The sequence below is a fragment of the Amphiura filiformis genome, chromosome 3, assembly GCF_039555335.1.
Source record: "Amphiura filiformis chromosome 3, Afil_fr2py, whole genome shotgun sequence".
NCBI classification, from domain to species: Eukaryota; Metazoa; Echinodermata; class Ophiuroidea; order Amphilepidida; family Amphiuridae; genus Amphiura; species Amphiura filiformis.
The window spans coordinates 1,473,638-1,500,057 of record NC_092630.1 but is presented as its reverse complement, the minus strand read 5'-3'; the positions used below and the strand labels follow the sequence as shown (position 1 = coordinate 1,500,057).

The 26,420-nt window shown below is 35.4% G+C and overlaps 1 protein-coding gene across 1 annotated transcript in view; it reads left to right on the top strand.

Moving 5' to 3' along the window:
- LOC140147843 (cadherin EGF LAG seven-pass G-type receptor 2-like) overlaps positions 1–26,420 on the top strand; it is a 138,270-nt gene that overhangs the window by 89,231 nt on the left and 22,619 nt on the right. Inside the window, 13 exon segments of the mRNA XM_072169599.1 lie at positions 7,368–7,460; positions 7,462–7,515; positions 7,517–7,586; positions 8,392–8,588; positions 9,686–9,892; positions 15,432–15,615; positions 16,240–16,486; positions 16,953–17,132; positions 18,353–18,479; positions 19,142–19,345; positions 20,503–20,741; positions 21,078–21,144; positions 21,863–21,942. Of these exon segments, the coding sequence (XP_072025700.1) occupies positions 7,368–7,460; positions 7,462–7,515; positions 7,517–7,586; positions 8,392–8,588; positions 9,686–9,892; positions 15,432–15,615; positions 16,240–16,486; positions 16,953–17,132; positions 18,353–18,479; positions 19,142–19,345; positions 20,503–20,741; positions 21,078–21,144; positions 21,863–21,942 (1,949 nt within the window).

The window sequence follows — 26,420 nt, the reverse complement described above, 5'->3', positions numbered from 1 at the left end:
AGAGGAATGCAATGCATGTTTTGGGTGTTTAGGTATTAAGTGACAGTAATGTGTTGTGGACACGGTTGTTTGATGGGATCATTTATTAGCTTTTCAAACAAAACATCATGTATAACCAAATTTTAGGCTTAAACAGCTAAAAGTGATATCGTGCTAATGTATACAGATGATTTTAAGTCGTTCCCAACTTTAATTTCCCCTCTTTTACAAAATTATTCACTTTTATAGTATTTTTATAAGCTTTTTCGGCTATAAAATGTATGTATTAATGCCAAAATTGGTGTCGCCATTTAGTTACTGGAAATTACCCTTTCAAGCTTTTAATACAAATAATTCCTTTTATTGTTTGATAAAATATGTTTGTAACATTTCTTTGTTGCTTGTTTCACCTATTCCAGTTGTTTTAATGGCGGTATTAATCACCTAACCCTTGCAAATAAAGAAATATGATTTAGGATAAATAGCGCCATCTATAGTTTGCATTTAGTTAATAATGAAGCCAATTCTATATACATCAAACAACCGTGTGGAGGTGTTGGAAACTGTTTTCAAGATAGGAATGCAACTTGATTGCATTCAATGCTAGAACATTAACATAAAAAGAGTTTTTGCAATGTTTTATGATTGTAAACCTATACCTGTTGTCATCAAACTGACCTACATTTAATGCTAATTAATCAGTCCATGGAGCAGGTGGGCAAACATATTATTTTGTCAAATATAACTGAAATGCAATTTAGATATCATCATTATCATGTGTGGAATTAGTTACCTACCCTTACGCCCGGTCCCCACATTCCGTTTATCTGCAAGTATGCATGTTTGTGCGCAAACTTGGAAACACCCCCTTTTGCAGCTCAATCAGGTGAAATACACTCCTTTTTTGAGTAATTTCACAATTTTTTTGCCCTTCAACAATAGTCTTTTTTTTTCTTCGCTGAAACACAAACAAAATTTCAAAGATACCCCTGTTTGACAGAAATGTGAAGATTAATTAAAATTATTGTTACATACAAAACATGGACATTTTATGCATCAGATAATTGTGGGTATGACTTCTGCAGTAAAAGTCAGGTCCTATTCTTGCATTCTTAAACAAAATGCTTATCCATGGATACACGGAATGTGAAGACCGGGTCCTTACATCAACAGAACTGCAACAAGCAAGACTTTCTTCCATACATTTCACTCATAATACAGCAGTATTTGTAGTATTAGTAACTTTTAAATGACATTGTCATTTATAGTATTAGTATCTTGTCCCCATGTCTACCATATTGGGCTATTTCTTTTGAAATACATACACCCCCTGTGAAAGACATGACCTTAATCTTTCACACAAGGGGTGTAAACTCAAATGGAGTCATCCATTCAGGTAACTCAATTTGAAATACATACCGTACCCCCTGTGTTGAAGATTAAGGTAATATCTTCCATAGGGGGTGTATGGATTTCAATTGGAATAGCCCCTTGCAAGTAAGTCAAGACTACCATTTCTCTTATAATATGTTATAACACATAGCATCACATATGCCATGTAATAATAGCACATAGCCTCTAGTACAGGTGTGCTATTACAAGGCAATTAGTGTGTACGGTACTACTGATGACCTTTAGAAGAACTTGATGCCTCAAAACAATAACTTGATGCCTTCAAATGACTGTAGGAGAAGACAAAGTAGAGTATCATTGTGTTGATGCAGTATGGATGTATCTGCTAAAATAAGCAAAAGCTGCAATGTTAACTTACAACATATTCATAGTTTTTAGTATCTGCTAACAAATCATTGGCTAAGCCATCTTCAAGCCTTGAAAGAAGCAGGCACCAGGAGCAAATTTGCCCTCGTAAAGACATCAATTGCTCCTGGTCCTTGTAAAATTCAAATGAACCAGGAGCAGTTTTTAAAAACAAATTGCTACTGGTTCCAGTTTTGTACTTGATGCAGTTATAGTGCTGGTATGTTGTTTTATATAATGCAGAAAATTGTTTATTATTTGAAAATTGCCCCTGTTTCTTCAAAAATTGCTCCTGTAAAATTCCAGTGAACCAGGAGCAATGTTCAAAAACAAATTATTCCTGGTTCCAGTCTGCTTATTTCAAGGCTTGGCCATCTTTAGGAGTATGACATTCGAAAAACATTCGCAAGCTGCAATGTTAACTTTAGAATTCTTAGTCAGTGGGAGTGGTCTAGTTTGTAGACTCATAATCTTATTGGACAATCACATGCTTGTGGGTGTCACCGCGAGTATTGATAACACATAACATGCTTGGAGAGGTGCGCATACGATTTAGCACTTATGCGTAGACTTAGTATATAATACTCGCACACACTTACAGTATGCGCAACTGAAGACGTGAAGTTGTAAACAAGTTTTGTTCATTTTAGAATAAGGGAAGTAACTTAATTTTTGCTCTATAAATTATTTATTACAATAATATTAAAGTGATTAAGAATGAGCATAAACGATATGAATTTTTACTATCCTCTACCATGTGATAGATGACAGGCAGTTCCAATATTTTATTGCATTCCACTACTCAAAATATTGGACCTGCCTGGCATCTGCCACACAGTAGAGGATAGTAAAAACAAAAACCCTATCGTTTATTCTCTAAATATAAGATAGAAATTGTGTGTCTACCATCATGTCATGGGCTAAGCCCGGTGGGTTCAGTCTTCACTGACAATGTGTACGCATGATGGTTCCAATTAGGGGTACTTTTCAAGAAATGTCCGCGGAATTTTTGAGGACAAAATTATTTGCGATTGTCCAATTAGGGGTGTTTTGGAGCAAAATTTTCCTTGAAATGAAAAATAGGGTGTATTTCTAGGACTTTTGTCCGTCTTTTACTGCTACAGTTTTCGTTATTGTCCTCATTTCCGCATGAAATAGGGGGAAATTCAAAAGCGTCCTTGAAATGATAAAAATAGGGGTATTTATTTCGGAAAAATGTCCTCGATTCATCGTGATAAGGGGGTGAAATGAAAATGCGTCCTCAAAATGATAAAAATAGGGGAGGTATTTGGGGCAAATTTTCCTTGATTTCGCAAGTAAAATAGGGGGTAAAATTGCTACAAATGTCCTAGATTCCCCGTGAAATAGGGGTCATTTTCAAATCCTGGAACGGTCATACATCCTACCTTTAAATACAAACTGAACCCACCGGGGGGCTAAGCCATCTTTAGGAGTAAAGACTTTTGTGTGATAAGAGTAATTGGCCACCCGTTTACATGCTGTGTAATGAATGTACCTGTCCATGTGCCTATGGCAGGTAAAGTAACTGGGGAGACGAGTAAAAGCATAGCTTTGTTAGTCACTGTTGCTGTCACTAATGTCATCAACAAAGATGCTTACATTTTAGTATTCACTATAAAAGAATATATTTATACCAACCTTGGTTTGAAAGATGTTATTACTGTGTGCATGTATGTAGCTAACCTGATGCAGTAAGTACTATTGCTGTTGTTGTTGCACTGTGCAGGTAAAAACATTATTTTTGGCTGAAAATCTTTTCATTTAAAGCAGTATTTCGTGATCCTAGCATCCTTTTTTTATGACATTTTTCAGTAGATATCCACAAAAAAAGCTTATTCCCAAAATTACAGTTGATTCCAATTTTGTGTTGGCGAGTTATGCATGATTATGTGTATTACACTGCTCCTTAAGCCACTCTTGTAATTTCGTTCTGGTACACCAGAACGGTACACCAGAACGTAATTCAAATTTGGTGATATTTTTGCAAAAGGAATTAATCTGTAATAACATTTTTGTAGCCAGAGGTTTCCAGTGGTATAAAAATCTCAACATTTTTAAAGAAAAGTGGAGGGATGAGACTGCGGATCATGAAATGCCCTTTTAACTACCTATATGACTTAGCAAAGAAATCAACAACAGAAACAAAAAAGAAAAATTAAGGATAAGACATCGTAACTGGTCATTTTCAGAGAAACAAATGTTACAAAGCAGCTATCATTTTAAGACAGTTGCATCTGTGTTGTGCCTCTATGCAATGATATAGAAACCATCATAATGAAATGAGGTCTGTGGATTCAAATCTTTGTGTCTGTACCATATCAAGTGACATATTAGGGACTATTGTTCTGTGGTGTATAGGATTGCAAATATGTTGTTATTATGATATGAGAGAAGAGGGAGATGGAGGGGGAGGAAGCAACTGAAATCAAGATATGGGAGGGGGGGGGGGAGAATATAGGATCAGGCGAACTGTTTGCTGTCACATTTACTTCAAGAAAGAGAAAAAGTTTAAGATATACGACAAATTTTTCAAAGTACAGAATAAGAAATATAAGGTGAAAGCAGTACCTGTAGTGATGTTTGGCTATAAAACTGACGCAACAGTTGAAGTAAAGCTTTGACAGTGCCAGGATAATACAGAATTCAAGCATCAGTTAACAGGTTCAGATTTTTGAATCTTTTCAACCTAGAATGTAAGCATGTCATTACAATTATAGTAAGAATTCCAATTGAATGAACACAGCTTTCAACAGCTGCACTCGATCCAACCGCGATCTTAAATCGCGTATTTCAAACTACAACCCAAACGCACGACCTTGGATACAATGCTAACCAATCACGAGTGCGTTGGCATGGTTGATTCACTTCAGCGTTACTCACGCACAGTCGCTGCGCTGGCGTATATCGCGCAGTGTACGCAAAAATTCGTCACGCTATTGAAAGCTGCGTTCATTCAATTGGAATTCCCACTATAGATATGTGTGTCTGTCACAAGCTTGTTAGTGTAATGTCCTATGCACAAACAAAATGTGAGACTTTCACATAGGAGTATGAGCTGAGAGGCGTAGTTCTGATATTTCCAGAGTTGTATCCTAGTCAAATTAATTTTCGTTGCATTGGGCTGTTACATATGAATGCTGTCATACCTCTGTCATGACGCTGTGGAAGATTTAAGAAAAGAGGAATGGAATTGGCTATGGCGATGGTTAATTATTTTGAAACCCACACTCCCCCTGTTATACTGGAATGAGGATTTCAAATAGAAGTGACCCAATTTTTGATTCACTCTGAAACCTGCATTCACTTTGTGAAAGACTTAAGGGGGGTCGATCTTTTGTGCGTAATTATAGAGGGCCAGGGGATTCACTCTATCATTAAAAAAATTATTCGAAGAAGTCAAAGAGCCCTAGGAATTAAAACTGTAGTGTAATTCACGCCAGATACAATTTCTTTATACGACAAAAATTAATTTTTGTAATCGATTAAAAAACAAACGTTTTATATCAATTTTAAATTTAGCCTAAATCCGTAAATATGGTACCTCTCGCCCTTTTTTAGGTCAAGGCTATTTTTACCATTATGCAGCGAACCATTGTTGAAGTTTTTTCACATACATGTACAAAACATTCTAGAGAAAGAATGAGTACATATAGTGTTGAAATATCTTTTGTTGATTTCGAATGATGTCATGAAGTCGTAAATTTTAAGGTCAAATTCCTAAAACCAAAACAAAACATTGCGACGCAGATAATTCCCGACTTTCGCAATTTCATCATCACATCAGTGTCTTTATTATTTGTTTGAAACCTTTCCCAAACGTTCGTGCTATTTATGCATAAAACGGCTAATCTATCTTTACAAAACGTGTCTTTTTTAGTAAACAAAAGGCTAAAGATGGCATTATGAGATTTATCTTTTATCATTACACTAATCTGCTCAACTGCCACGGTGGCCGAGTGGTAAAGCGCTAGACGCGTAATCGAAGGAAGTTTAGAATCGCTGGTTCGAGTCCCAACGAAGCCTGTGGAAACTTTTTTCTTCAAAATTCATGATCGCATTCGAAATGAGTCACTTGTCGGTAAATCATGTATCGTATCCTTAAGGTAAATGTTCCACAGGGGGAGTATGGAATTCATATGGAATAGCCCATTGCTCCATTAAGTAATACCCCAGCCTATCACAAGCCCCTAAATCCCACACAAAGTAATGAAGGTTACATGATGATGGTCTGAGGCACCCTTACTATGCCTTTTTTGGCCATGAGATAAAAAATAATCAACCTTTATGGATATCTGTACCTTGGTGATGTAATTGATCTTGTCATCAATAAGCAAGAAGAGTTTAAAGATGACCAGTTTATGTGTAACCCTACCTGGGAAGTGTGCCATTATAGAGTAGAGCAGCTACTATTGACCTGTTTTCTAATTCTTTATCATTTCTAGTGTAACATATCTTGTCTACCTGCCTTTGGTTGTTTGAGTGGTGCTGTGTTGTTTCAGGGTGTAGAAATGGTACCACCTTATTTGTCTATGAGAGATGAATGTCAAACAGAATTTTGTAATACTGTGTTTAATTTTTATCTACAGGTTTGGTTTAAATTTTTAAAGCAAATTGACAAATATGTGACCATCCAGCACAACTGAGCCGTGAAGTTGCCAATCATCATTTTTGAAATATTCAACCAAAATATTCTGCTTGAAATTAGCCTTAAAATGATGTATATCATGTCTATAGTACTTGACATTTAAGTAGTGAAAATCAATAAAACAGTCAATAAATCCTTTGTTTCCTATTGTTTATTGTTAAGTTCAATGGAGCATATCTCAATAGTGGCACTGGCGACATCCGGGCTCAGTTGTGGTGGATGGTCACATATGACATATATTTGATATATTAAAGAGCTGTTTTTAGGGACCGGTCACTCACTACTTATGCTTGGGATGGAAGATTAACTCAGATATTTTGTTTTCCCTCACATCAACTACTCAGTGCCAGATGTGGGTAAATGCAATAGCTGCCCTTTGAACATTTGGCAATTTACATACAGTGTATGTTACTCTTCTACACATGGCAGCGACACATGGCAGCTAGTGCACTTACCCACTTCTGGTACTGAGTAGTCAACATGTCCATATTTAAAATTTTGTGTTTTCCCTTCTTGATTATTGTGTTTTCCCTAATTCCCCCGGCTAATTCCTCCACACCTTTAAGGTGTAAATATTGATTGATAACGTTGATGATCAAGTAATTTGCCAATGATAGTAAGACAACAATCTTTCATAGAAAAATCAATTAACTGCTTGTAGCACATTTCTCTGTGCAGACTTCACAGCATATACACTTTTTTGTAAGATTAATAGCAGAGAGAGCATTCTATTTTTCTTATATCTTTAATTTTACAGACAAATATATGCTGTATTATATGATTTCAAAGAAAAAGATGGTGATTTCATTTACATAAATGATGCCAAATGGTTTATAATGTGTATCTTGGGCTAAATTGGTCATGGGCTTTTACAAAGCATATATATAATTATGCCATATATATATATCTTTGGCTAAATAAATTAATAATTATCTTTACTTTTCAATATTTTATTGTTGAACAGGAGCATTCCTACCGGCCAATGGTGTTTTTACCAGAGGAGAACAATAAAGCCATCTTGAGTGATACCTGCTATGCTTGCGACTGCTTTCGACATCGGGTCACTGAGTCAGGATTGCGACCAACAGACTGGACAATGTCAGTGTAAACGATGGGGTCATAGGTCGGCGATGTGATTCGTGTTTGGATCCTTATGCTGAGGTCACACTGAGAGGATGTGAAGGTTAGTATGTGATGATGATGATGATGATGGTGGTGATGATGGTGGTGATGATGGTGGTGATGATGGTGGTGATGATGATGGTGATGATGACTGATGGTGATGGTGATGATGATGATGTGATGATGATGATGGTGATGGTGGTGATGGTGATGATGTGATGATGATGATGGTGGTGATGATGGTGAATGGTGGTGATGATGATGATGATGATGGTGGTGATGATGATGATGATGATGGTGATGGTGGTGATGATGATGATGATGATGATGGTGGTGATGATGGTGATGGTGATGATGATGGTGGTGATGATTGTGATGATGATGATGGTGATGATGATGATGGTGATGATGATGATGATGATGATGGTGGTGATGATGATGATGATGATGGTGATGATGATGGTGGTGATGATGATGGTGATGATGATGATATGATGGTGATGATGGTGGTGATGATGATAGTGATGATGGTGATGATGGTGATGGTGATGATGATGGTGGTGATGATGTGATGATGATGATGGTGATGGTGATGATGGTGATGATGATGTGATGATGATGGTGATGATGGTGGTGATGATGATGGTGATGATGATGATGGTGATGATGATAGTGATGATGATGGTGATGATGGTGATGATGGTGGTGATGATGGTGATGATGGTGATGATGGTGATGGTGATGATGGTGATGGTGGTGATGATGATAGTGATGATGATGATGGTGATGGTGATGATGATGGTGATAATGATTGACCTTGATGATGATGATGATGATGGACCTTTGCCCCATCTTCTGTCTTGCAGTGGTGTACGATTCTTGTCCAAAGCGTTATTCCGAGAAACTCTGGTGGCCTCGTACCAAGTTTGGCAAGACGGCTTCAGCACCATGTCCTCTAGGAACCAAGGGTAGAGCTGTGAGATTATGTAGCTTTGAAGACAATTGGTTGAAAACAGATCTATTCAACTGCACATCGGAAACATTCTCAGTTCTGAAAGGCATAGTAAGTATGATTTTTAGAAATTCCTGAATACTTTCTGATTACTTTGACACAAATGATGTTGCATGAAGATCCAATCAGTGGATCACAACATATTCCTGTTCAAGATTTTAGCTCCCTGAGATTCCGATCCCAGCAGAGTTTTTTCAAAGGCAAAGTGATTTTTAAGAAACATCTTTGTGCAAGTTAGAAAAATAATGCCATATTATGTGGAATTGATGTTTATTTATCCATATTGCAGACTACCTTATCGCAAATCTAGCTTTGGAAACTTTCTTGAAATTTTGGAATTTGAGGAGCAACTTTTTTATTAGTGCCGTCAACTGCAAACATAATCCTAACATCTTCATCTGGACCCTGATTCTAAGGCACCAGAAACAAATTTGTTCGATCTTTGGATCGACCATCGATGCTGCTTCGATGCTTGTTATTAATGAACTATCAACTAATTAATCAGAATTAATGCTAAATTTATATTGTTAATATCACTACAGGCAAAAATTACTGTTATCACTATTAACAATATTAAATTAATTGATTTAATAATAATAAGCATTGAGCAAGCATTGATGGTCGATCAAAAAGATCGAATTTGTTTATATTGCCTAACCTTGTCCGAACCCTCCCTTGAACCCAAACCCTAATGCTAATGGGGGGGGGGGGGCAGTAAACATTAATTTTAGCCAAATTATTAGGAAGGTGTATGCCAGAGTTTGTTTTTCTCGCTCTTTCTCTCAGGCAATGCAATTAAAGTTCCACAAAATCAGTCGGAAGTCAGAAATTCTAGTTTGCAAATATGGGGGCAAATGTGTCTTCTTTCTTATGTAATTCCTTTGTTTTTGTGATGACTGAACTTTGAAAAACTTTCCAACAATAGATGATAGAAACATGTTATTTCAGTAAACATAAGCTGACAAATTCCTACTTCTAGATATATCAAAATGTGGAATTTGATTTGATCCGACTTCAGACTGAATTGGCTTGGTCACGTCACATATTTTTGTTGTGGTTGGTTTGTTTTATTCCTGTACAATTAGAATGTTGCCTTCCAACCATATACCACTACTAATAATGTTACTTACATGTTCTATTAATTCCAGCTTTCCGATCTTGAAAATGGCATAAAGCTGAACCCTGACCTGTCTTTCAAGATATCCGTAGAGTTATACAAAGCTACACAGGACACTAGTACTTACTATGGCAGTGACATCAATATTGGATATAAAGTATTGAGTCGAGTATTGACACATGAGGTACAACAGAAAGGACTCAATGTGACAGCTGCAAATAAAAGGAACTTTACCAGGGTAAGGGAACGCGACGTGTGTCTGTCTGTCTGTCGGGTGTCTGTCTGTCTGTCTGTCTTGTCTGTTTGAGTAGAGTATTGACACATGAGGTACAACAGAAAGGACTCAATGTGACAGCTGCAAATAAAAGGAACTTTACCAGGGTAAGGGAACGGGATGTGTGTTTGTCTACCTGTCTGTCTGTGCGTTTGTCTGTATGTGTTTCTTGCTGTCTGTCTGTTTGTTTAGTAATAAACATGTGAGATGTAAAGCGATGAAAAAACCCGTTTTACGGGCGGACAGACTTTTCAAGCAGGGTTGGTTGGTCAGGATTTTTAATTTTTTTCCGGAGGCTAAAATTACCCTAAAATATCACTGAAAGCTTGAAAAATAAAGCAAAAATTTGATGATTTTTTTCCAAACATATCTTGAAAATGTTCTGCATTTTGTTTTCCAAAATATTTAAGTTAAAATCAACTGATTTTGCATGATTTTATCAGTATATTTAAAAAAATCTCTCAAAATGCAAAATCTGATCTGATCGGGCCAGTAAAATAAGGTGTTTTTTCCCGTTTATTGAAAATTCCTTATGATAGGCAAGCAGCTACCAATAGAAACTTTGAGAACTTAGAGAGGGAGCAACAAATTAAATGAATTTTTAAAATATTGTTTTCAAGCCACCTACAGAAAATAAATTTGGGGTTATGTTTAGTATATTTATTTTCCAACATATCAAAAAATACACTGTAAACAAGACATTTTTAAATTTGTTTTTTTACAGAATTTGATCTACTTAAAAGTAGATCAAATTCTGTAAAAAAAATAAATCAATGCTAGTGCATGTTTATTGAATATTACTTTTCACAACTTAATCCAACTCAATCAAGAAGAAAATAACTTCAAATAATCACCCGGCAGACGATGATTTGACTATAAGCCAGAGCGTAATTTAGCAAAACCAACATTCTAATACATTCATCATGATAACATGGATATAAGATCTCAAATTGAATCTATCAATACCATATGAATGTTCCTTTGCCTGACAGCATTAACATTGTACAAAACGATACAGCTCACATCGGCATCTAACGATGTTGAGCAGTATTTTTACGATACTATATAATTTGATTTTTTTGTGCTTCATTAAATTTCACACTTTCTGTACAGTTCAAAACTGGTGTAAAATTACAAATTGTGAAAATTCATGAAGTAGTGGAAAAACCCAAATTAATTGAAATATTATAACAACAACAAAAATAAGTAAAAATTGTGAAAATTTTTGATGTAAAAATTGGCAGTTACAGAGTATTTCACTTGATGAGGGCTTATAAACAGCTGATAATAGGTTAGTGATGATGCCGTGATTAATTGCCAATGAATAGTTATCAGGCAGGGTCGGATCCAGGAATTTTTGATAAAGGGGGCGCCTTTTGGTCGACGACGAAAAAAATGTGTTAAAGGGGGTTACCCCCTCGAAAACTCAACGGTTTTTGCCCATTGTTTGCTCTTCATGGCCGAATTTGTTCCTTTTTTTTTAATTTCTTACAATTTTTGTATTTTTAAGTTACCGGCGCCTTTGCTAGTCAAAAAATAGAGGGGCGCGCGCCCGCCGCGCCCCTAAATCCGCCCCTGTCAGGTATACTTGAAAAAAATGCTCGGAGGCATAGTTGCGCATAATTAAGATTCGTAAGAATGATGATGATTGTGAAATCAGTGTTTAATTAAATGATGTTATTTATCATTTACTGCTGGATATTTTGTTTGTTTCAAGGCAAAGTTGTGCATAGTTACGATTGATTATGATTGTGAATCTGTGTTTCATTCTAATGTTTTGAGTTCTCATTTCTGCTGGATATGTTGTGGAGCCTATATGGTGTTTGGTTTACAAATATTTTGATAATTATATATTTTTCATTTTGCGGGTGTTTTTACCGAGCAATAAATGTGAGGACAAATTTAATTGTTATTACTTGCAAATATGCAGGCATGTGTTGACAGGTTTATTTTGTTTTATAATAAAAACTTGACATATGCTAATTTTTTAAATTAGTATTATACGTCATAGTGTAGAAAAGGAGGCATTAAAATGATTTTAAAATGAGAACTGCAAGAAGTAGAAATTGTGTTTTTCTCCAATTTGTCAAGTAAATAGGAATTAGGTTTTCATAGATAATGTAGGGATGGGTTAGTCTTGCAGCCCCATGTTTAATTCCATGCAGTACTGAATGTGAAAATGGACAATTCCATTTGAAATCTACACCCCCTCTGTAGGAAATTAAGGTCATATCTTCCAAAGGGGGTGTATGGATTTCAACTGAAATAGCCCAATGGTTGCCAATCCATCCATAGCTGTCCACATGATTATAATCGGGTGGCCTTTTTAAAAAATTCTTATTTGTTTGTTTGTTTGTTTGATATTTGTTTGTTTGTTTGTGTGTGTGTATGTATTTGTTTGTTTTCGTAACAGTTTAAATTATTCTCCACTGTAACACCATGAGCACCTGTCTGGATAAAAAGTTGACATTATAAATCTATTTATTTCTAGCATTTTTGTATTTCTTCCCACGTCTTTGGTTAGTGTTCCAAATTTGGCATACAGACTGTCATTCAAGTAGTCCCTGCTTGAAAGACATCAAGTAATTAGTTCTCGCCACATTATTGAATTTACTTATCGCCTATTCCGTCCAGTTATTGACTTTTAGCGAAGATGGTCATTGCCTCCTAGTTAAGCATCTTAAGGTTACTATTGGTCAAATGCTAATCTGTCGTATATCATGTAAGCTTACTTTAATGCACTGACTTGCATTGTAGGAATTGTAGATAACCCATTTTGATACTCATGATAATTTTGTACAAATCAAATGTATTACTAGTATGCTACTGTGTTTCATTTATGAGATGTGTGTGGTTGTACCATGTGTCACTGACACTAAGAGTGCTTTGTGGTTTTTGAATCAAAATTGTTTTTGCTGATTTGTAATATTAATGGGTGAACAATTTATTCAGCTTAATGTGGATTTAAAAGTTTTAACTTTGAATTATTTAACTACTTACACGCTGTAAACATGGTAATTTGGTGTTATCAAAACAGTTAGAAATGAAACAAAACAATCCCCCCCCCAAAAAAAAAGGTTGTCGGGTAAACAACAGTGGGGGCCTGCACTTTCTTAAAATTCATGTAAAATCAGCCATTTTTGGCGATTTTAGCCATTAAGCCCCCCCCCCCCCACATAACTCTGAAAGCCCCTCTGAGCCCCCCACAGGAACAGATTCTGGACAACAATAATGTAAAAAAGAAATTACCTGGTGTCAGTTTCTTGCAATACCTTCAAATAAGTTGGTAACCCTTTAAAGTATGGTAAGGCAATAACCTTACCTCAATTCTCTTAATGTGTTCAGAGAGTTTAGAAAAAAAATGAATGAAACAAGACAAATGTAAAATTTTTATTTGCTATGCAAGCATTGAGATTGTATAACTGTATACAAAGACAGCTTACTCCCATGCTACAGTAGTGCAATTGAAGAACAACTCTTAAGTCCATTAAGTCAAATTAACTCCTTGAATTAAGATTTTTCTGAAAGTTGTGCACATTGGACTATTCCAGTTGAAATTCTTACACCCCTTATGGAAGACATAGACTTAATCTTCCACACAGGGAGTGTGAATTTCAAATGGAGTCACCATTCAGTGTTGTCTGCTCAAAATGGGCTATTCAGTTGAAATCCATACACCCCTATGGAAGATATGTCCTTAATCTTCCACACAGGGAGTGTGAATTTCAAATGGAGTCACAGATTCAGTGTCGTCTGCTCCAAAATGGGCTATTCCAGTTGAAATCCATACACCCCCTATGGAAGATATGTCCTTAATCTCCCACACAGAGAGTATGACTTGTAAATGGGGTTACCTGAATGGGTGACTTCATTTATCATCTACACCCCCTATGTGGGAGATTAAGGATGTATTTTCTATAGGGGGTGTATGTATATCAACTGGAATACTCCATTGTATGCATGATGTACAGACTACCTGTTATAACATGTAACATGATAAAATAAGCAAGGGGTACTACACCCATGTGGTAAATTGTGACTATTTTTGCATTTTTCTCAAAAATAATTACACACTGGTAACAAAAGTTATGTATATTATTGGGGCAAGGAATCCAATTACTACACTGAAATTTCAGTGACTCAAGACAAGCGGTTCAGTATATATGATAGGAAGCGAGGTACATCCTAGCGGTACCTTATTTCTGATCATAAATAACAAACCGCTTGTCTTGGGTCACTGAAATTCCAATGTAGTAATTGGATTCCTTGCCCCTATATAATATACATAACTTTTGTTACCACTGTGTTATTAGTTTTTTTTTTTTTTTCTAAAATAGACATAAATTTATCGAGGGGTGTAGTACCCCCTTAAGTGTAAGTACTATAGAAATGACATGCTGTAAGTAGGTCGTTAGGCTTAAAGTTCATGTTATTTTGTAATGTAGTCATTTCAACTGTGACAGATGTCAGAACATCTAATACCAGTAAAAAGATAAATATGATAAGCTCTTTCCAACAGTCGGGGTTCATCGCAAAACCAATACTCTTTAGTACTTGGACTTTATTTGTACTTCTGCGCCGGTGTGGCTTATACAACTTATGAATGTTAACACTCTCCAAGCGGGTGTTGACTGCAGACAACAAGTTTTTGTAAAAAATTAAAACATTTGAGAATTTTAAATTATCATGACCATATTTGGAATCAGCATGAAAAATGCATTAAAATGAGTACAAACAAGCCTAGTATTGGGTCAGTGGTTCTTAAGAAAGCTCTTTATATTTTGAGAAAATATTTCAAACTTGGGACTTTTCATGTTGAAGCCTATGGTGAGCATGCAGAGCATTAAAATATAACCTAATACACCCACATTTATCTTCCTACGTTGACTGCAGACAACAAGTTTTTGTAAAAAATTAAAACATTTGAGAATTGTAAATGGTCATGACCATATTTGGAATCAGCATGAAAAATGCATTAAAATGAGTACAAACAAGCCTAGTATTGGGTCAGTGGTTCTTAAGAAAGCTCTTTATATTTTGAGAAAATATTTCAAAACTTGGGACTTTCCATGTTGAAGCCTATGGTCAGCATGCAGAGCATTAAAATTAAGGCTGGCATTTTCGGGCGGGTAAACGGGTACCCGCCTGAGATTACATTACCCGGGCAGGAAATATTCAAATTCAAATTCAATGCATTTTGAAATCATTAATAGAGTATGACATGAATACAAATTATCAATTTTCATATTAAAAATACAAAACATCTTGAAATTTTTTTTTTTTAGTAGAACCATAAATTATCCTAGCATTTAGGTCTAGGTCCACCGACACTACAAAACCAAAAAAAAAAACTTAAAAAATATTTATTTTATTTTTTTTGCAATTTTGGGTACCGGTTACCCGCTTGAAAAATGCGCTGGTACCCGGGTACAAAATTACCGAAAATGCCAGGCCTAATTAAAATATAACCTAATACACCCACGTTTATCTTCCTATGTTACAGTATATCATAGAGAGTGCTAGTAGCTTGCTGGATCCAGGTAACACAGCACATTGGCAGATCATTCAGAAGTCATCCCGTGGAGCTGAGGAACTCATGGAAATCTTGGAAGGTTTTGGAGCTAGTATAGCGAGGACTTCAGACTTTACATATCCACCGGAGTTTGCTGTGATTACACCAAATATAAGTAAGGCTTCTCTTGAAATAAATACTATTTGGTAAATAACCTCAATGAAACAAAATGAATGAGTGTGATATATTTATTTATTTTATTGTATCACTTGTACATAGTAATTGAGTTTGGCACAGTAGATACCAGGTTCAATTTCCAGGGACTGAAAATATAATATTGGATTCAGGTATTCACATACTCAATTACTGCTCTTGAATAGCATTCTGATGTAGTACATGACAAATATTTTGTAGCCTATCCTATCCCGGTCCTATTTGTCTCATGTCTGGCTATTAAGACTGTGCTGGGCATGAAAGCAGAATTGCCTGAACATGAATTGATTTACTTGGATTGTACATGAAAGAGAAAGTTATGTCATGTGGTGAATAACATGACACCAACTGATTTACTTGAACATGAAAAAAAAGTGTTAAGCAATCTATGACAAAGGTTTTGTTGTCAGTTCCCATCAGACTAATGCCTGGCTGTTCATTCACCCTGCCCCAGACATGAAAGAAGAATTGTATAAACACTGATTTATTTGGATCATTGAACATGACAAAATAATGTGATGACACTTCGTAGCCATTTTGATTATTGGATAATCTATCGTTACTGCTTTATATTTTCCTCCCACAGTAATGCATCATGACATCATCGTGCGAGAAAACTTCACATCAGTCGCTATTCCCGACTACGATGCGGACACATGGGGAGAACAAGGCATTACGGATTTGACCAGAATTCACATCCCTGGTGATGTCATCCAGCCTCGTCCATTCGATCCCGATTACCTGTCGATCTCTACTAACGTAGCTGTAACATCGTACATCAGATTTAACAGTATGGGCAAACTGCTGCCAAATAAGACACATAGGGGTGTAGAGTAAGTAGTAGGACTGTGAAAATTTGATGTGAGGGGGGGGGTGTGCGTGTGAGGGTGGTGCGTATGTAATCGCCCTTGAGCGTTAGAGAACCAGGGCCCATCCCGGTTCCCATTTATGTGCAATGGGCAACAAATAACCTAAAAATATGTATAATTTGGGCATGTCCCTGGTTAACCAGTGAAATTCAGAATTTAACTACCGTGTTTGCATAATCCTAAACGGCATGTCCCTATTCAGAGGCAGTTGTAAGTAGGGATGGGGGTGTGTATTTGTATGACAGTGTGTCTGTCTGCCTGCCTTCATGTGTATGTTTTAAGTTCACTGACTTTGTGCATAACAGCCATAGATCACAAGTTTCACTCTGAAGACCTTTCCTTTCAACCTGTGCTGTCAATACATGTACTACATTTTTTTATCGAGGCAAACCTAATATATTTGATTTGTTTTCTTCTTGCTACCTTACAGCACGGGCAATAACTTTGAGGGGCAGGCTATCAACACACCAGTCATTGCCCTATCTCTGTATGACGAGCTGTCTGATGGCGATGCCATGACAACAGAACTCAACCAACCAATCACGCTTGAGTTCCGTGCATTGTATACAAACTACAGCAACCCACAATGTCTCTTCTGGAATTTCACTCTGTAAGTAATGTTAGGATAGGCTAGCTCACATCACACACTATAGGTGGCGCTATTCGTCCATAGGGAAGTGGAATGTGCATGTACGGTCCAAAAATGGCTTTACTGTGGGGCTCAATGGAGAAAATCACTAAAAATTAATTTTGACAACCAAAACCTAAGTGATGTTGACTTATGTTGGTACTGGCATGATACTGGATTCATAAACTATCACATAGTGCAATCCATGTTCCACCAAGTCGACACTCGATTTAGCTCAAAAGCAATTTGTGTGTAAATCAAGACCATCCAAAACAGCTTTCTTACAGTAAAGAATATGAGGTCATCTGGGGTCACATACAGTAGTGCGCATTGTACATGTGCCTGCTGTCACAATTTCACACACAAAATTTTGGGCAATTTGATGACACTATTTTTGTCTGTAACTTCAAAAGTATATGCACTAGAAACATGATTGACCCCTTATTGTTTAGGTAATTTAATTCTCTTTCAAATGAAAGAACTTTCAGCTAAAAATATTGCACTTCAAAATTTTATGAACATCCCTAGTTAGGATCAGATTTTACATAACCTGTCATTTTTACTCCGGCACAATTTTAGTGAATTACAAATCCAGAGAAGATTTATTACTGGTAAAAACTGAATAATAGGAATACTCAAATTTTCATTTGTATCACAATAGGTAGGTATTTTATGTTTCTTATATTTCTCGCAACAATGAAATTTGCTTACCAAGATCTGAAGCTTTCATCTTGTTTAAAAATGATGTTGTAAATGTTAAACGGTAAATGGTAATTAATTTTATGAATATTTCTGATGTTGATATTAGACTAAAATGCTCTTGCTTCCCTAAATAGTTACAAATTTCTTTAACTTTGATACTATAGTATTAAGAGCTATCGATAAATACTAATAGCATCATAGATGGTGCCTGCTTCTGATAATAGATTGGTCAAATTAGGCTGATTATTGTTTGCAAAAATAAATGATTGTTGGGAACTGGCGGTTCATTTTGTATGTCTTTTCTCCTCCACCAGTTCTAAGCACATGGGAAAAATTATAACAGGAAAAAAAAGAAAAAAGATTAAGATGACAAGAAACAAGTACCTGTAAAGTAAAAACTTATTCCACAAGTTAATTTTTTTTCAAGTTATTACCACATTTTCAAGTTCATTATCAAAAATTACAAATTAATACAATTTCTAATTTTGCTGTACTTACAGATTTGGTGCTGGTAAAGGAGGCTGGTCTAAGGAGGGATGTGAGTTAACAGGTTTTGAGAGAGGTCACATCAACTGCTCATGTAATCATCTTACTAGCTTTGCTGTACTCATGGATAAATCACCACTGGTATGCATCAACATCTACTTTTAAGTTTTCATAAAAAAGTTATTTCTGTTATTTACTGGAAGAACTTTTTGTATAGTAATTTGTTGTTTAAGAACTTAAAGGTATAATATTGTCTATGCTTTAACCTTTTGCAAAGATTGAAACTTACAATAGACTACTAAAAATTACCCAAATTTTTATCACTGTTCAAAGCCAACCAGATTTTAAATATGTGATGTATGAAATTTTTGAACTCAGCAATATTACAGCATGCCCTATGGTTAGTTTTTCACCTTCAAACATATATACTGTCTCAAATATTAGTATTAGGAAATTTTCTTTCCTAAAGGCACCATGTCAACAATACCTAGAAAAGTTGCTTTGTTGACATCATTTGCCATTTTCTGTGATTCCTTTTATCTGATGAAGGCACCAAATGAATCAACGTCCCAATTATGTGCTACTAACCAATCACAAGCTTTGGATGGAGAGTTCGATTGACATGATTTGTCAGACGTGAACTGGTTTCTTTATCTCTGGCTCTGATTATAACTATCATGTTCAAAGCCAACCAGATTTTAAATATGTGATATAACAGCATTTCAAACATATAAATTGTCTCAAATATTAGTATTAGGAAATTTTCAAGCATGCCTAATTCTGTACCTTTTGTTTTATTCCAGGGGCGTGTATCAGACAGAGTGGCTCTTGAAGTAATAACCTACCTTGGATTGAGCATCTCTCTTATTGCCTTAATACTAGCCTTCATATCCATGCTATGTCTCTATAGCTTACACTGTAATCTCAATAGTATTCATCTCAACTTAGTTTTTGTTCTCATCGTAGCAGAGATTACCTTCCTGGTGGGCATCGACAGCAAGGTGGATGTAAGTTTGACAAGTTGATTGTGTGAAATATTTAGAGAATAACGATAGGAATTTTTGTTTTTACTATCCTCTACCGTGTGATAGATGACTGCGATAAAAATATTGGACCTGCCTGTCGTCTATCATAGGTAGAGGATAGTAACAGCAAACATTCCTATCGTTTATTCTCGTTCTTAGTCAGTTAAATATTATTTTCATAACTGTAAACTATTTTTTTTTTTTTTTTTTAAGTTACCATCATAAAAACTCCCCTTAATATAAAATGAACGAAACTTGTTATTCCGCACTAGTCTACGCATACAACGCGATATATACGCGCACCTCTACAAGCGTGTCTACGCCTGATGGATGGCACCTGAAATCATACGATTGCCCAATCAGATTATGTGTCTACGAACTAGACCACTCCCACTGACTAAGAATTCTTTTTCATTGTCCATATCAACATTCAGGAAAAAGTATTGAATTTAGGATTTCATTGAAACATTTCTTTGAAGCATTACTTTGAATTGGTTATCTTGACCAACTGGGATGAGAGCAGTTATGAGTGTAGGGATGGCTTCAAAACTCAACAGCCGGTGTCCTGGCAGAACAGGTGGCATAACCAGATTCTACTCTTCTGAACAATAGAAGCTAGGGCCAATCACCGGTTACCGGCAAGTTACCGGCGGTTGGGTTTTTGAGGCCATCCCTATACTAGTTGACATGAAACCAATTTAAAGATTTAAAATATTGGTGGTGGTGTTAGTAAAATAAAATTGTAATCAGGATATTGATTGGGTTATTCCTCTGTACCAAAAAACTGTAGGAGAGCTTTTAGGACAGATGAACAAAATGCTTCTTTCAACTTCTGTGAGAGCTATTGAATCTGGATGGGTGAATCTTTTAAATCTACACCCCCCCCCCTGTGTGGGAGATTAAAGTAATATCTTCCATAGGGGTGTATAGATTTCAACTAGAATAGCTCTCATAGAAGTTATACACCTATCCTAAAAGCTCTCCTACAGCTTTTCTGGTTCAGAGGAGTACCTGTTTCTGGCTCCAAAGACTCATGTTATAAAAGATGGTGTGTAATTGACCATAACAAATTGCAGCGTTTTAGTTTCCTAGTACAGAAGTTCATACTTTTTACATTGATTTGATACAATCCTTTTCAGCATGCCTGCACCATAGTAGCTATAGTACTTCATTATACACTCCTGAGTGCTTTTGGTTGGATGTTCGTCGAGGGCATCCATCTATATCGTATGATGACAGAAGTACGCAACATCAATCGCGGCGGGATGACGTGGTATTACATCGTAGCATACGGTGTACCAGGTATCATCGTAGGCTTGGCTGTACCGCTTAGTGAAGCAACGTACGGACATCAGCTTAATGCTGCTAAGGAAAAATTGTAAGTAACAAAGATTTGATATGTATTTAATACGCTTCTTTGTTTTAATATGCTGGAATTTTTCATATTAACCATGAACCATATTCTTTAAATGAATATACAGTCATTTGATTTTGACACCCAAAATGGAAAACTAACTTATCAGTATTTTGAAATAATATGCTAGATAGGATTTAAAAAGCTGACTCTCCGCTTCATTCAGATCAAAACTGTTTTCTTTATTCTTTAAGTAAATTAAAGCACCTTCGAATATTCTGTTATATGTGTAGTATAGGGTTGCAGAATATTATTGAACTTGTTGAATATAACATTGTTATTTCTATATTTTCAATTCAGTTGCTGGCTTTCTCTTGAGGACACGCTGATATGGAGTTTTGCTGGGCCAGTATTAGCTGTAGTTGTGGTAAGGCTGTACACAATTATTATGATCTGTATATCAAATGTATAGCATTGCATCAAGTTTGAAGCAGGACAGAATTTAATGAATTACACAAATTTAACCTAAATTAAATGTCAGATTTTGTTGTAAAAGTTCAGAATGTTACTCACATTTTAGATGTTTCATCTTCAGTGAGGAAGATTTAGCCACTGCACCTCTTCTTTCTTGCCTATTCTCATTCTAAGAATGTGCTGTTTACTACGTAGTAGCTTATCTTACATGCAACTCAAAGGAATAAGTTCCTTCATCTTGGTTGATAATGTTTGTAACAGTGCAGAATGTTGATACGGGATCCATACTTTTTTGTAGGATATTCTTGTTGGGAAATTCACGATTTCGGATCCCGAATCCTTTCAGAAACGGCTATTGCCGAATCATTCCGAGTCATTCATTAGGAACAATAGAAATGCTGTGATTGGTCGAGATTGCATTTCTATTGTTCCTAATGAATGATTCGGCAATAGCCGTTTGTAAAAGGAATCGGGATCCGAAATTGTGAATTTCCCAACAAGAATATCCTACAAAAAAGTATGGATCCCGCATCAACATTCTGCACTGTTACATGTTGCACCCACTTCCGGCTTTCTGATTCACATTGTCTCTTTGATTCATCACATTTGTTTGTTAATTATAGTTGTAATAATTTGCTACTAATTAATTTGCACTGCTTGTTCAATTTCAGATGAACCTTGCAGTATTTATTATGGCTATTAGAGTGTCCCTCAGAGCAAGCCATAAAAACCCAGAGTTTAATACACTAAGGTAAGCTTTCAGCATTTTTTTGAAATATTCATTTTATTGACAAATTCCAGTCGTCAAATATTGTCTGTATTGTGTCATTATAAACATTAATATAAACTGAGCTCAAAAAGAAACTTATAATTTTTACAACTTGTGAATCACAAGGTCATATCTTAAAATACTGTCCATCAAATTGAACCAAAATTACACACAGATTTACTTCAATACTCTACTCTTAACACATGTCAGTAACCAAGCAGTTATCCAACTGACACAACAGCAAAATGCACTGACATTTGACAGCTTCCTGGACCACATTCACAGCCCAGCCCTGTTTCATGAAAAAAGTGTATGAAAAGCAGAGGGCAGCACCGTTTTATCATCTGTGCAAGGATCTTGTGTGCATTCTCACAGATTTTTTGTCCTGGGTGCCAAATGTTGGGCTGTGAAAGTGAAGGAAGTCCAGGAAGCTGTCCCATGACAGTGCATTTTGCTGTTGTGTCAGTTGGACAACTGCTTGGTTACTGACATGTGTTTTGAGTATTAGTATTAAGGTAATCCTGTGTGTAATTTTGGTTCATTTTGATTGACAGTATTTTAAGATATGACCTTGTGATTCATAAGTTGTAAAAAATTATAAGTTTCTTTTTGAGCTCAGTTTACATTCATATTATTTGTGTTAAATATTTAATAGAGTATTATACAATCATATTGATTGACACCACTTTTACAACTGATGGTTTATAATATAAACATTTAGAGAATATTCAGCGGGTGCATTTTCACCATTGTATTTTCGGATATATTTCTTAGAAGCTTAAAAATAATATGGTGAAGTTTTGAAAGTGGTTCACCAATGCATGTTGTCATTCTATATCAAATCATATATCACTAACAAGTATTATAATCAACATACACGCCGTCTTTATAATCAGCTCAAGCTGTCCCTTGTGAGGAAGTGAAATTTCATAAGTCATGGCCGTTCATTTTTATGCTGAATTGTTTTAAACCATAGTATGTCTACATAACCACAATTCAATAAATATTATATTGATGTTATGTACAGTACACACGATTCTCATGTTAATCATAATTTTATTTGATTTGTCAGATTTGTTTAGTTGCAAAATTTGGTGTACTGTCAACATTTAGTTGTAGAACAATGCTTATGTTCCGTGACCAAATCTTAGAACAAAAGGTTTGAAAGTGTGTGTGGCATGCCTAAAGGGTACTGAGCAAATTTGGCTTGGGCTGCCCTCTTCAAAGTGGTGAAAATGCACTTTTAGTAAAAATGCACTTTCAAACCTTTGTTCTAAGATTTGGTTACAGAACATTAGCATTCTTCTTCTACTAATTGTGAAACAAAATGCATAAACAATACATATTAACTTCTTTTTTTATATTTGATTGTCAAGGTTGCCATATTCATTTTTTGTGCAAAAACTGGCAACTGTATGCTAATTGACATGTACATTTCCAACATTTGTGTTCAAAAGTGCTATTATTTGTAAAATCAATTTTGTTCCAATATTTTCAATTTTCTACTAATAGACCACTAATGTAAGTAAATTTTGTGACATTTTTTTATTTGTCTTTATTTTAGCATCACTACATGCATGAAAATGAATCTTGATTTTTATTAAAATAGCTTGCATCTTGTTGATATATTTCATTACAACACTTATTACGATTTTGTTAATTTCAATTAGTTCATAGAAAATTCTAAATATGCTAGTTGCAAAATGTCTTATTTTAATAGTTTTGTTTTTAAATACATTTTGAAAACTTTATAGAGATCCTGAAAAAATATCATATGACAATATCAAGTTTTTGTGTTTGTAAAGTAATGTCAACCCTGTGATTGTCCTTCCTGAGGATATTAAATCGAAGTAGTGAACAAAATGAGCGTGCCCTGTGTTTGCATGTTGTCTGTGAAAAGAAAAATAAGGCCCGTCTGGCTTGTTTTTCCATGTGCTGGGTAAAACTATGTTTTTTAGCATCTGCTTGTCTATATGTACCCATATAAGTCTTAGTTCTCTTGCTATAAAAGATGATTCGTGATTTTACCAATAATTGCCGCGCGGTCTTATGTTATACACTGGCCTCCCCTTCTAAGATGCTAAACATCATGCTAGGAGATAGAGGATGAGATACAGTGTTTTGTACCCCATTCATAAACCATCCATTTTAGAAGATTACCCACAGTGCAACAGTGCATTGTTTTGTACCCCATTCATAACTATCCATTGTAGCAGAACTCATAATGCAACATAATCCCATGTTAAAAGGGCATTTCGTGATTCACAGCATCATCCCCCCACTTTTGTCAAAAAAAGTTGAGATTTTGATATCACTGGAAACCTCTGGCTACATAATGTTTATGTACAAAATATATATTTCTTGCAGATTACTTCATTTTGCAAAGATATCGTGAAATTTGAATTTTGTTCTGGTATACCAGAATGAAATTACAACACATTGTCTATGGTGCAGTACAATACACATGATCATGCATAACTTGCAAACGCAAAATCGGAATCAACTGAAATTTTGGGAATAAGCTTTTTAAGTGGATATCTACTGAAAAATGTCATAAAAAGAAGATGCTAGGATCACAAAATACTCCTTTAATTCTTTGTTGCGGTGTTGTCACATTGACTCTAGTACAAATACAAGTCTGGTAAATTCCAGTTTGCTTTATCATGTTTTAAATTGAACTCTACATTTATAAATAGTTTCAATTATTTCTCGGATTTTAAGTGCCAACTGATTAGAATGAAATGTTTTTTGCAAAATACTGAACCTGTAATGATCATCCTTAAATGTGTAAGCCTGAAGGCATGCCTATGCTGTCCTGTCATGTTCTATGTTTTGTTGCTGTTGTTGTTTATGTTTTTGTTCCCGATGTGCATGGAGCTCTTGATATAAAGTTGTGATTGGATTGATCAAAAAACAAGTCAATGAATAAATCTGGAATAATGAATTCTTTGCAAATCAACTGTCAGTATTCTTTCAAATATGTGACCTGTTCTGACAAAACCAGGAACAAGTCGCATTTTTGATATTTCATGATTTGAATAAAAATATAAGCACGGGAAAATAAGCTTCAAATACCAAAATTATATATATAGCATCAATACTTTTCAAGATATGGATAATTTTGTAAATGATACCTTGATATTTTTTTTTTTTTTTATTCTGATTAATGGGCTTCTTAGTTTCCTGCTTTACACAGGATTGAATAGGGATTATCATAGTTCAACTGTCCATTATTGTTTAAATAAACCTCTTTTTAATAAGTACTTTCAAGGACTTGAAAGTCCACTCAGTCCCAAAGTCAAATACCATGAAATTAAGAATTAAAAAATTAGATTTTTTTATGGGAATGTCATCTTTAAAGGCCTATAACTCAAAAACATACCTGGCGACATGTTCAGGGTTTTGTTGGAGCTGGTCACATACGTCGTATATGTTTCATTTGCTTATTGTGTATTGAAGCACTTACAAATATAAAGGCTTTGAAATCTCTGAAATACTTGTTTCAGTGTGTTAGTGAAGGGTCCTTTGTTTCATTCTATCGTCTCTATCCCAAAGTCAGAATATTTATGTTCATTTTCTGAATTAATGTGAATTTGGCAGCATGAGAAAGACATGACTATATGCATTTTTCAGCAAAAGTTAAAATATTATTTTCATGATGTTTTATAGTTGAAATTAAATAAGCATTTTGATTTTGTGAGTAGTTGTAGATGCATTTGAATGATGCTTGCATTATGGTTGATGTCATAAAAGCATCCGTGTATTTTAAAGATATTTTATTATTATTTATTGAAAATGAAAAGTATTCACTGGTAAATTATTAAAGTAGCGTAGTCTGCTTGATGAATGAAAATGTAAGTAGTAACCATGGTAACGCCAAATATGATGAAGTAGAATCTCAATAGGCTATTCCAGTTGAAATCCATACACCCCGTATTAAAGACATACCTTTAATCCCCCACAGAGGGGGTTTGAATTTCAAATGTGGTCACTTGAATGGGTGACTCCATTTGAAATATACACTCCCTGTTTGGAAGAATAAGGTTATGTCTTCCATAGGGGGTGTATGGATTTCACCTGGAATAGCCATTGGAGGCAGTATAGTTTGCCTCAATCATTCCTGAGAGCACACTTCTCTTCTCTTTCCTTTTTTAAAATCTTATTTTACTCAAATATCTGTTTCCTATTTCACACATGGTTTGAATTAATCAATTTTCATGAAGTTTTTTTTAAGGTGGGCAAATGAGAGATAATAAAACAAAACCAATTGGCAGAATTGTCATGCAATGTAAAGCATGGGTCATTGGCATATTCCATTTGAATCCATACACCCCTATGGAAGACATGATGTTAATCTCCTCCAGGGGGTGTGAGTTTCAGATGGAGTCACCCATTCAGGTGACCCCATTTGAAATGTGTACTCTATGTGGCAGATTTAAGCCATGTCTTCCATATTGGGT